At 40.1% G+C, this 13,210-nt stretch overlaps 1 protein-coding gene across 15 annotated transcripts in view; it reads right to left on the minus strand.

Moving 5' to 3' along the window:
* Positions 1-596: 596 nt before the first annotated feature.
* Positions 597-13,210, minus strand: part of LOC138740512 (Krueppel-like factor 8) — a 151,173-nt gene continuing 138,559 nt past the window's right edge. For 13 of the 15 annotated variants that reach the window (XM_069893257.1, XM_069893253.1, XM_069893255.1 and 10 more), the window contains 2 exons: positions 3,431-3,475; positions 597-2,881 (listed from right to left, as the gene is read on the minus strand). In XM_069893257.1, coding sequence (XP_069749358.1) covers positions 2,700-2,881; positions 3,431-3,475 — 227 coding nt within the window. In that variant the 3' untranslated portion in view covers positions 597-2,699. The remainder of the gene's footprint in view (positions 2,882-3,430; positions 3,476-13,210) is intronic. The other 2 variants (XM_069893252.1, XM_069893254.1) reach the window with 2 other exon arrangements.

The following is a 13,210-nucleotide window of genomic DNA, read 5'->3' on the forward strand; positions in this document are numbered from 1 at the left end:
CATTTAGACAGAAGAAAACCCCCAGCTGCTAAAACGAGAATGTGGCAGAGAACGATTTAACGACAAATCAAATGCATCTGAGCAAACTAACAGACCACAGTCAAGTTTAAATAATGTTTGTATTTTAACACAAAATAACAGAATCACAATTAAAACATTGTTTAAAATAATCATTATGAAACAACTTCACCGTGATAATCACCTTAGCAAAAAAAAATTAAGAGTTTGAATGCAGTCCTTAAAAACAAGCTCATCTTTGAAACATTAAATTGCTGGTCTATCCAACTGGCAGCTGCTTGGCATCTCATTATTTTTGGATCTCTTGTACATTTTCTTCTTAAAATTGCTAGCAGGTTTAGAAGTGAGAGAGTGAAATAACTATGCTCATCATCTCTTTTATAACCATGGTTTCTGTAATGGTGAATAAACGAAAACGATAGGAAGGCCACAGTGCAAAACTAAAAGTATTTTTCTGGCAGAGAGATGGCAAATAGCCCATTAATAATATATCATTGGGCACCAAGGTAACATGAGACCACACAGCATCACATCTGTTGCAAATATTATCCACTTCTATGAAAGACTGAATGCAAAAATTGGAAAGATGCAACATTTATTACACGAATTATACTTTAACACAACAGTTCTTTTCATCAGTAGGCACCCATCCCACTGTCAACGTGAATTGAGATACAATTTCCATTTTAAGTTTGCTGTTTACATCAAACGCATCTCACCGTTAGCACCAGTTAAACACAGTCAGAAAGAATGATTTTTCTCCCAAGAGTGCCATGATTGTTTAATCATCAAATGACAACATAATTAGGAAAATTGGCTGGGAAAAATAATGGAAACAAACACTGATTAAATACAGGTCTCCTTCTAGATGCTTCCAGTTTTCCTGTGAATTATATCAGTTTCCCCAATACTGATCTCAATTACTTTCCACAGCCAGTCACTGCCCTCCAGAAAAAGTGATCAACAACAGTCCCATTTCAAAATTTTTTAAATAATAGGAAAAAATTTAGAATGGAAGGAATACCTACAATGAGATTTTCATTTTATAATAGTACAGAGCCGTAACTCCGTTTATTGGGTTCCACTGTGTGTTATCCATATAATGTTATTACAAATTTCCAGTGACCTGTAAAAGCATCAAGTCTCTGAACCTGGTCAGTACACTCAAGCTAATTATCAAAAAGTCAAATTAAACATGTGCATGTTGGTTTTTGATCAGCATTATCATTTACTAATGAAATCTCGAGATCACTCCTTACACCTACAAAAGCTTGAAGACCATTCAAGAAACTCCCATATATTCTGATTAAAATGTGATTCGCTGGTCTGGCTGAGTTTTTTTTAAAATCTACAAACTACCACGCAAGATAAATAGATTACACAATCAAACCAATACCTCACAGGGCAGTAAAAACAGCACAACATGGCAGATGGGGAATATATTTGCAATTATGGACAAATGGAGCTTTAACCCAACCTGGTAGCAGAGTGTTCAGTACTCCCAAGATCTCGCCTATGGCCTGTCATGCTATATATTTGTTAATGTATCAACACCAGGTGCCCCAGGGAAGCTTTAAGTCTTTCTACCTTCACAGTTCATTAAACTGAACACAAATGAGTGGGGTAAATAGTAAAATCTTAATTTTGTCCATTTATTAATAGTAAAGCACTACTAACCAATATACACATGGTTTTTTTATTTCTACCATTTAACTCCTGAATGTTGTAAGAGGCAGAAAAATCCACAGTAGACAACTAAAGCTATTGCAAAAATGTATCCGTGACAACCAAAGGCTGTGTGGGTGCCAACACCAGCTTTTGCATCTGTTGCTGAAGGGATTGCCATGGCTTGCCAATGATCCTGACTAAATCAAAGCAGGGTTTATTTTAGCAAACCAAATTAAACAGCCAGGCTTAGCTATTACTTTGAGAAGGAGGGAGACGCTGTTCAAAAACATACTGTATAATCACAGTTTTTTTAAAATCACAACTGTTCATTTCATTCTTCGCAGGTATTGCTACCAGGGGAAGGCCAGCTACTGATTCGTCCGTTCAGCACATCTGCCGAATGTTCTTATGTGCCACACACATCCGCAACATAGGAAAGAAAATCGTGTTGTGTCAGTAACGTTTATGCACCTCAGCAACGAGCAGATAATAAACATTAAAATGGAATATTAAAATCAGTCAAAATGTCAGGAGTTGCCACTGTATAAATTGTTCACATTCACATTAAATGGAATATATAATTATACAATGTAGAATGAATATTTTTGTTCTTTAAAAGACACACCAATGATTCATACCAACCTCAATTTTGCTTTGATATAACCTGAGGTTATTCATGAGCCAATGAGGGATTTAATTGTATTTTAACATGATTTAAACTGTGAATAAGAGGCTGCCTGCTTTTTTTCTGCCCTGTGTTAAAGTAATCAAGAAGAAAATTTTATGACAAAATAATAGGCCTAGCTTAAATTACATAAATGCAGTCAATATTTGACATCAAAAGGAAAGCTGGTTTGCACAGTTTCACAGTCTTTGAGGGCAGGTAGGCTCTCTCTCTGAATTGGCATCCACAGGTGCCATCTTGCAGCAGATGCTGTCAGAATTCAGCAATGCTGAATAAAGGGATGGAGGCAGAGCTAGAACTCTGATGTGAAGCTGGCCTTAAAGTACCTTCACATCATCAAGTGTCTTCTGCGGTGCAGTGCAAGGTGATCCGAGCGGGAAAATCTCCGGTCACAGTCCGAACATTTGAAGGGCTTGATGCCAGTGTGCTTGCGGAAATGCCTCGTCAGCTCATCAGAGCGTGCAAATTTCCATGTACATCCTTCCCAGGTGCATCGGTAGGGCTTTTCACCTAGAAAAGCAAAAATAGACATTAATTATTTGCAGCATTTCAAGAATAAATCATGCCTCCCTTTGGATCGTCAAAATCTAAAAATGTTGGGTAAAATTTATCTAAAAGGATAAGAAGGCATGCATGAATTATTTTTTGATTTTTAAAAAATTTTTGGATATACAGCATGGTAGAAAGTCATTTTGGCCCACGACTCCTATCTGCCCAATTTACACCCAATTAACCTACTTCCCCTGTGTGTTATAAATCTATTAAAGACAACTCCTTCTGTCCATAATCCCCTCTGCACAGTGATAGACATTTATTTATCAAGGGCAGAATCACTAGATGCATTTCTTGGTTGCCCAACTAAAATTCTTCCATACTTTTTGCTTGAAGTTCTTCTCCTGTCTGAACAAATGCAGTATATCCAATTTCCAAGATCTGTAGATCTGGATAGTTTTTCACTCAGCAGCTTTTCTTAATGACAAAAGACAAAAATATAACCAAAAATATTTGTGTACATTTTATTTTGAGAAAGAGACAAAGATTACTCTTCCAATTGCACACCTATTGCAGACTTTGTCTGGCATTGTTTCCTCCATGTTGAAGGATCTGAGTGGGGTGGGGGGGGGGGGGGGGGCAGAAAGAAGAGATGGAAAAAAACACATGCTTATGGATCTAAGCTTTTCTTGAATTAATGTAGAATTTAGTTTCATACTGCAAGTGCATTTACTCTTTAATTTCACATCAATTAAAAACAAATTTTATCACTTCTCAAACCACCACAGAACTACAGTGAAACAAATGCCTGTTAAGAGACTTTGATAAATATTCTGTTAAAACACCTAGCAATGAGGCTGGATAAGGTAACAGCAGCTGCCTTTGTACCACTGTACCCAGGAATGTAAAGTTTCATATTCTCCTCAGCTTGAACTTGTGGAAGTGGAGAAGTAATGAAAGACCACCAACTTCCAGGAGCTTGGAACCTCAAACAAGAAAAGCACCTATGGAGCGACAGGAAAATAAACAAGGGTCGGTATTGACACAAAATCACAGGAGGCACAAATGTGTTAAGTTCTCAATACCACTGAACGGTATGTCTGGACTGAAAGAAAGACCTTGAACTTGTAGAATATCATTCACACTTTAAACCCAAACCTAGAGATATGCTCTTAATGTGACGTTAGCCAATCAATGAATACCAATCTGTTGCTGATGAGATAAGACCCTACATCTCATTCAAGATGAGAGAAAAACTGAGACAGATATACAAGTGGAAGTTAATGTGCATCATGCTTATACCTTACGCTGATACAACAAAGCCTCTGTGAGAATATACAAATACTGGGTGGCACGGTTAGCGCAACACTGTTACAGTGCCAGCAATCGTGTCCGGGGTTCAAATCTTGCGCTATCTGTCAGGAGTTTGTACTTTCTCCTCATGTCTGTGTGAGTTTTCCCCAGGGGCTCTGGTTTCCTCCGACTGTAGGTCAATTGGGTGTGATTGGGCTGCACGGGCTCATGGGCCGAAAGGGCCTCTTACCGTGCTGTACGTCTAAAATTTCCATATTATTTTGCATAATTCCTCTTGCCGATACAAAATATGTATAGAAGGAGTTTCACATTTTCCTGCAGCATTACAAGGTGTATGGGAGCTATCCACTGGGTTAATCATTCCTCTCATTTCTGCTTGGTCATTGGTTTAAGATGCGGTAACTTGGTGATCTGGAGTGTGGGCTCTGGTCTGTTCAGCAGCAAGATTTTATTGTCCAAAGTCCAACTTACTGTTCACGATACAACAAGCCAAGTAAAAAAGGCACTCAAAGCCAATCTCTCCATCATTGCAGACGAGCAGGGATCAGGAAAATGCAGTTAGTGAAGGTAACAAAGGGTAAAAAAAAAAGCTGGATCTGGAGTTAAGGCGGTTGAGAGGCAGACACGTAATCAAGCTTCAGTCTGGGGTGGACTGAAATCCAACTTGGGGTCCAAATACTGGCAGTACAGGAGGCTGAGTGGGATTAAACACCAAAAAAAACATTGGTAAAGAGAATCAACCTGCCAGAATTTTGACTTCTGGAATAAACCAGTGACAAACATGAAGCATGGACATCAGGCTTTGTCCAGTACAAGTGGCACTATTCATGGCCTCACATGAGTAAATGAATCCAGAAACTGCGAATGAGAAGGAACTTACTCTATTTAGTGACTGGCTGATGATTAAATAACTTTGTTATGCACAAAACATTCAAGTTTGCAAATTTAAAGTTTGTGTAAAAATTTATTAGCACCCAGCAGATGTGAAATTTGCAAAGCCCAGTATGTGTAAACATTCAGAATATATTGACAAATGCCAACACTGTCCTAATCCCTCCTCCTATGATCTCCCTGTTTAAACAAAACTCTTCACTTTTGTTAGATTAGTCAACAAACATATTACATTTATTTTAATTTTAGACACAGAGCATGGTGACAGGCCTTTCAGATCTATGAGCCCAAGCCGCCCATTTAACTGACAAGCCTCAAGCAGCTGATAAAATACAGCATTCATCAGAACAAAGAGATTACTGCTGGTATTGAGCAATTTTGGGAAATGATACTTATGCCCAATAAGTACATTTTATAACTACAATATCCTCATTAAAAAAAAATTGGAATTCAATTAAATTCTAAAGATGGTCAATTGCACATTGCTCAACGTCATTAGATTAGAATCGACTGATCACCAAGTTACGACCAGCAATTATTTTTATTGGCCCAAAATGATGATGTGGCAGAGCATGACTGAAAACCTCAACCAAGTTCTTCAAATGACCTTATGAATGTCATTTATTTATTAATCGTTCAAACCATGCTTGCATGGTAAAGACGAGATACCATCTTTCCAGGACCACAGAGCATATTTACCTAAATATAAGTTAGAATACAAGTTAAACACATTAAAATATTGAGATGTATACAGTGAAAGTCCATCATCCACTATCCACGTATGTTCTTGGAATTCAGGAGCCTGTTGGCTTGGAGGAAAAAACCGTTGCCCAACCTGGACGTAACGACCTGATTGCTACAGTACCTCCCACCAGATTGCAGAAGGGAGAACAGTTCACGTGAGGGATGTGTGGAGTCCTTCACAATGTTTATTGCCTTTTGCCCGCGTCGAGTGTTACAGAGGTCCTTCATGATAGGAAGAGAGCACCCAATGATCTTTATCCTCTGAAGAGGTCTGAGGAGGTAGAGCTTCCAAACCAGGCGCTGATGGAGTTGCACAGATGCTCTCAATACATCCTCTGTAGAATGTAGTGAGGGTCAAAAATGAACTTTCCTCAGCCTTTGCAGGAAGTAGAGGCGCTGCTGGGGTTTCTTGGCTGTGGAGCTGGTGCCAAGGGACCAGGTGAGATTCTCCATCAAGTGCACTTCAAGGAACTTGATACTCTTGACCACCTTAACAGTCGAGATGTCAATGGTCAGGGGAGCATGGTTTACTCCAGGCCCTCCTGAAGCCTACGAGATAGTGTTGAAAAATGCCAGTACCACTTTTCAGTTTGAAATCACCATTCATTTTTCTAAACATGAGTGTAGACCTATCCTAATCACTTCCTTCTTCATCCTGGGTAATTAATTGGGTGAATATTGCTGCTCTAGGTAAATGTGTTGCTCAGTGTGGTTCTCTAGACAAGATCTCAGTGAAGTCCTGCACAGTGCGGCACCATTTCTTTGCTCCCATACCTTTATAACATCATATATTCCCTCCAAACTGCTTGCTGTACTCCCATGTTAACATTATGCTCATAAATCTTTATATCAATATATCACCATTTACAAAAGATGCACTCATTCTAACGAAGCTACCTAAATTAAAAACCTTACATTTCCCACATCATAAAACATGATTTATCTCTTTCAAGACCATAAACCTTTGAAACAGAATTCAGCCATTCAGTCCATTAAGTCTGCTCTGCCATTCATATCATGGCTGATGTATTTTTCCTTGCAACCCCATTCTCCTGACTTCTCCTCTTAACCTTCTACTAATCAAGAAGTTATTTACCTTTGCTTTAAATTTATCCAATGACTCAGCCTCCACAGCTGTTTGTGGCAAAGAATTCCACAGATTCACAACCATCTAACTTAATGGTTTTCAAACTTTTTCTTTCCACTCACATACCACCTTAAGTAATCCCTATGACATAGGTCCTCTGTGGGAAGTAAGGGATTACTTAAGGTGGTTTGTGAGTGAGAGAACCACTGCTCCAGAACCAACTGTTACTGAAATATTTTGCTTGACAAAAATTGTCATTTGCCCATTTCCTTTGGAGTTATGAAACCGTGCACATAACGAGTTAATTAGGTACGATAAAAACAGTGGTTTTCAAACCTTTTCTTTCCACTCCCATACCACCTTAAGTACCCCCTTACTAATCACAGAGCAACTATAGCATAGAGAATTCTTAAGATGGTATGGGAGTGGGAAGAAAAAGTTTGAAAACCACTGTTCTAACTAGAGAAACTTCTCATTTCTGTTTTAAAGGGATATTCTTTATTCTGAGGTTGTGCCCTCTGGAACTACTACCGTAAATATCTTCACCACATCCACTCTATTTAGCCCTTTCACTATTCTGAACTTTTTGATAAGATTCCATCCACCTCCCCTCCTTCTAAACTCTACTGATTATAGGCCCAGAGCTATCAAATGCTTCTTTACATTAACCCTCTTACCCCTGGGATCATATTCTTCAACCTCCTGTGGACTTTCTCCAACACTAGCATACCTATGCGGTATGGGGCCCAAAACTGTTCACAGTGCTCCAGATGTAGTCTGCCCAATGCCTTGTAAAGCCTCAGCATTACATCTTTGCCTTTATATTCTAGACCAGTCATTCGCAACCTTTCAAAGACTATGCTCCCCTCCCACTCACCCCACCCTCCAGGATTCTGCTCAAAGTTTATGGGGAGCCCTTCCCTGTGAAGCAGTCAAGTTTTGGTTTTCTTCCGTACATTCCTACTGATGACACAAAAACATTTAAAAAAATTATGTTACATGAGGTGAAAACAAACTTTTTATTTAAAAGTGCTGTGACCCCCGTTGAGAATGGCTGTTCTAGACCTTTTGAAATGAAAACAAATATTGCATTTTTCTTCCTTGCAACTGATTCAATGCAAGTTAACCTCTAGGCAATCCTTCAATTGGACTCCTAAGTCCCATTGGACCTCTGCTTTCTGAATTCTCCACCCATTTAAAGAATAGTCTACCAAAGTGCATTACCATTACGCTGTATTCCATCTACCCTTTATTTGCCGACTCTCCCAACCTATCTAAGTCTCTCTGCAGATTCCCTATTTTCTCAGCTCTACCAACCCCTCCAATTACCTTCACATCATCTGATAACTTGGTCACAAAGCCAGGAACTCTGTCATCTAAATCATATGAATGCAGTGTGAAAAGTAGCAGACCCAACAACTAACCCTGTGGAACAGCATCAGTTACCAACAGCCAGCCAGAAATTCCCACTCTTTTCCTCTGCCAGTCAGCCAATTTTCTGTGTTTGAACCTTTCCCACATGTGCGGCACCACGTCAAAGATCTTCTGAGAATCCAATTAAACAACACCCACTGACTCCTTTATCTGTCCTGCTCATTATTTCCTCAAAGAAATTCAACAGATTTGTCAGACAAGATCTCCCCTCTAGGAAACCATGCTGACTTCAGCTTATTTTATCATGTGCTTTCAAGTACTCCCAAACCACATTCTTACTAATGAAGTCTAGATCTTGTCAACAACTGAATTTAGGCTAACTCTCCTATACTTTCATGTATTTTACCGCTCTCCCTTCTTAAAGGGAGATATCAAGGATATACACTGTATATAAAGGAGTGATATACAGTGCCCTCCATAATGTTTTTTCTTTCTTTGCCCGTGCTCCAGTTTTAAATTTATAATCAAACAATTCACATGTGATTAAAGTGCACATTCCTCAACCTATATCAGAGTGAAGGCAAGAGCGAAGTGTGGAGACGTATTGGAACTGTCCAAGATCCAAAGCATACCACCTCATCTGCGAAACAAGGTGCAGGGAGTGTTATGGCCTGGGCATGCATGGTTGCCACAGGTACTAGTGCACTTATCTTCATTAATGATGTAACTGCTGATGGCAATAGCATAATGAGTTCTCAGTTGTTAGAAATATCTTATCTACTCAAGGTCGAGCAAGTGCCTCCAAACTCAATGGACAGCACTTGATCCAACAGCAAGACAATGATCCCAAACATACTGGTAAAGCACAAAGTTTTTCTAAGCTAAAAGCTGGGAAAGTCTTGAATGGCCAAGTCAATTACCCAATCTAAATCCAATTGAGCAGCCTTCCATATGCTGAAGAGAATGCTTAAGGGGACAAGCCCCCAAAACTAGTAGGAGCCAAAGATGGCTGCAGTGAAAGCCTGGCAGTGCATCACCAGAGAAGATACTCAGCACCTGGTATTGTCTATAAATCACAGACTTCAGATTTATTGTCAGAGTACATACATGACATCACATACAACCTTAAGATTCCTTTATCTTGCAGGTGTGGACGAATTACCACTAATTGTAGTACAAAAAATAAACTGTACACAGCGTAAACATGTAAATAAATAAAAGAACTGTAAACAGATAACAAATGTACACCGACTGACTGTGCAATACAGAGAGAACAAAAGAAAATCAGTAAAGTGCACAAGTAAGAGTCCTTAAATGAGTCTCTGATTGAGTTTGTCTTTGAGGAATCTGATGGTGGAGGGGTACCAGCTGTTCCTGAACCTGGTGGTGCAAGTCTTGTGGCACAAATACGTCTTTCTTGATGGTAGCAGTGAGAACAGAGCATGTGCTGGGTGGTGTGGATCTTTGACGATTGCTGCTGACCTCCAATGGCAGAATTCCCTGTAGATGTACTCAATAGTGTGGAGGATTTTTCCTATGATGTTCTGGGCTGTGTCCACTACCTTATTGAAGGGTTTATGCTCAGTGGTATTGGTGTTCCAATAGCAGACCGTGATGCAGCCTGTCAGCACACTTTTCACCACACATCTGTAGAAATTTGCCATGGTTTCTGGTGTCATATCAAACCTCCACAAACTGCTGAGGAAGTAGAGGCTCTGACGTGCTTTCTTCATAATGCCATTGATGGGTTGGGTCCAGGAAAGATCCTCCAAGATAGTGACTCCCAAGAACTTAAATTTTCTCACCCTCTTCACCTCTGATCCCCCAATGATCACTGGATAGTACACCTCTGGCTTCCCTTTCCTGAAGTCAACAATCAGCTCCTTAGAAAGCACTCATTGCATGCAAGGGATATGCAATAAGTATTAAACATGATTATTTTCATATACATACCATTGCTATGTTCCAAAATTTATGGCGCACTGAAATGAGGGGACTATGTCTAAAAAGTGCTGTAATTTATACATGGTCAAATCAAAATGTATACAAATAATCTTGAATAAAATCAAGAATGTGCACTTTAATCATGTGAATTGTTTGTCTATAAATTTAAAACTGGAGCACAGGGGGAAATAAAATTTAAAAAGTGGCTTTGTCCCAAACATTATGCAAGTCATCTGGAACCATTCCTGACTGCGTGATTCCTGAAAGATCGCTACTATTGCATTTGCAATCTCTTCAGCTACCTCTTTCAGAACCTTAGGGTGTTGTCCACCTGATCCAGGTGACTTATCCACCTTCAGCTTCCTAAGCACCTTCACCCTGATTCTCTCAATAGGGTTTTTTCCATTTAAACTAATATAAACATTGGTCCATGTGACATCTAAGATCCATTATTCCAAAGCACCAAGGTTTAGAATTTCTCATCCATCCAAATATCTGTGGAATGACTTTCAAATTTCTGTCACACCCTTTAGCATGAGATTATGGCAGATTTTTGTTGTTGAATTGTGTTGATCAAAGTCTAGGGGTTCAGAGGCTGGGGTGGAGAAGAGAGGGGACAGTTACCCTGGATCTTGATTAGGCCATTGCATTGTAGTAGCAGGTAGTATAAATGGCCAAAGAACAAACTTGGCACAATTGGAGTGGTCAAAATCAGGGTTCTGGAGGGGTAAAGGTTGTTTAGCTGTGGGTGGATGGATTTGTAAGATCAAAAATATGGGCTGTAGAGATATCAAAATCTAGCATTTGTTATAGAAATGTAATCATCACGAAGGATGATGGCCACTCAGATTCAGATTTATTGTACATAGATGGCATCACATACAACTCAGATTCTTTTTCCTGCGGGTGAGGCAGAATTGCCACTTATTGGCAGTGCAAGAAAAAACTGACCAATTTACATGTAAACAAATAAAGGAATGTAAACAAGTTAAAAACTCAACGCTGGAGAAACTCAGCAGGTCAAACAGTGTCAAACATATCATAAAGATAACTGACATGTAATACAGAGAGAGAAAAAAAATCAAAAAACTACAAAAGTAAGTCTTTAAATAAGTCCCTGCTTGAGTTTGTGGTTGAGGAGACTGATGGTGGAGGGAAGCAGCTGTTCCTGAACCTGGTGATGTGAATCTTGTGGCAGCTGTACCTCTTTCCTGGAGGTAGCAATGAGAATAGAGCCTGTGCTGGGTGTTGTGGATCTCTGACAGCAGCCTCCCCTGTAGATGTCTTGATGGTGGGGCGTGTTTTACCCGTGATGTCCTGGTCTACCTTTTGCATAGCTTTAGCTCATGGGTATTGGTGTCCCCATACTTGACCGTGATGCAGCCGGTCAGCACACTTTCCACCACTCATCTGTAGATATTTTCCAGGTTTTTCAAGGTCATACCAAACTTCTGTGGACTCCTGAGGAACTCTCGGGACAACCTGTCCTAATTCCCCTCATATTGCTCCAAAATGATTATTGCATGGAAGGCGATGTCCAAAACAGATTGCAGTCGGTGCACAAAGCTGAACCAACCTTTCTGGATTTGAGCAAAATTACATGGGAATATCTGCAATCACATTTCACTCGGAGTAATGTCAGTCCTCACTTGTAAAATAGAATAAACAGCATTGAACAAATTGCCAGGCTTGAGTTTCTGCAGCCTTCCAGCACCCTCTGGTGGATTCAGAAGCTTTGAACATAGCATTATATTCTGTCCTCTTGCCTTTTCAGGTTCTACTTAAAATCAAATCATAAAATTTGGTCACAACTACCTTTGAAACAGTCAAGAAGTGGTTGTGCTAAACAAGTGCTAAAACTGGACCTCCACAGCTCAGGAGTGGACCAGGCTCAATGGGACTCAGCTGCCTGCTGCTGTATAGCAATCTGAGAAGTGTGTCAGGATTAAAAGGCTCGTTCCCCATGGCAACCAGACAGCAGCTGCCATGCAGAAGGGTCAGGCTGTGGGGAGACGGAGAAAGTTCTCAGCTTCACAGGGCTAATAAAATGCAGGCAAGGAGGGAAGTCTTGTATAAATTGGGTGGGGGTGGAAAGGGTAATGTCAAGATGAGTGGCACACTCGACAAGTAGTTATCTTGAACATATGCACACAAGCTTTACACTATTCACACTTCTTCTTCTTTGGCTTGGCTTCGCGGACGAAGATTTATGGAGGGGGTAAAAAGTCCACGTCAGCTGTACTGTGACCCCCGCTTTTTATAAATGACATCAATGAAGAAGTAGAGGGATGGATCAGTAATGTAAAAATGACACGAAGGTTGAAGGTGTTGTGGACAGTGTAAAAGGTTGTCGGAGATTAAAACAGGAGACAGAATACATAGTTAGGCAGAAAAGTGGCAGGTGGAGTTCAATCAGGAAAAGGGTGAAGTGATACATTTTGGAGAGTCAAACTAGTGACCCTGTGACATCTGTCTCAGAGACCAACATCATAACATCTAAACCTTTGCAAGGTATCAGGTCCTGACAGCATACTTGACAAGGTACTGAAAATCTGTGCCAACCAACCAGCTGGAGTGTTCGCAGATATTTTCAATTTCTCATTGCTGCAGTTGGAGGTTCTCACCTGCTTCAAAATGGCATCCATCTTACCAGTGCCGAAGAACACCAGAGTGTACTTCCTCAATGACTATCGCCCAGTAGCACTCAAATCTACTGAACATGAAATGCTTTGAAGAGGTTGGTCATGGCCAGAATTAACTCGTACCTAAGAAAATACGCAATTTGCCTACCGCCACAATCATTTCACAGCAGATGCAATCTCATTGGCTCAACACTCAGCCTTGGATCACCTGGACAACAACAATAAGTACATCAGGCTGCTTTTCATTGATTAGATTTCAGCTTTCAACACCATCATATCCTCAGTAGTGGTCAGCAAGCTTCAAAATCTGGGCCTCTGGAGTTCCCTCTGCAACTGGATACTTGATTTCCT

This window comes from Narcine bancroftii, chromosome 8 (genome assembly GCF_036971445.1).
Source record: "Narcine bancroftii isolate sNarBan1 chromosome 8, sNarBan1.hap1, whole genome shotgun sequence".
Taxonomy (NCBI): Eukaryota; Metazoa; Chordata; class Chondrichthyes; order Torpediniformes; family Narcinidae; genus Narcine; species Narcine bancroftii.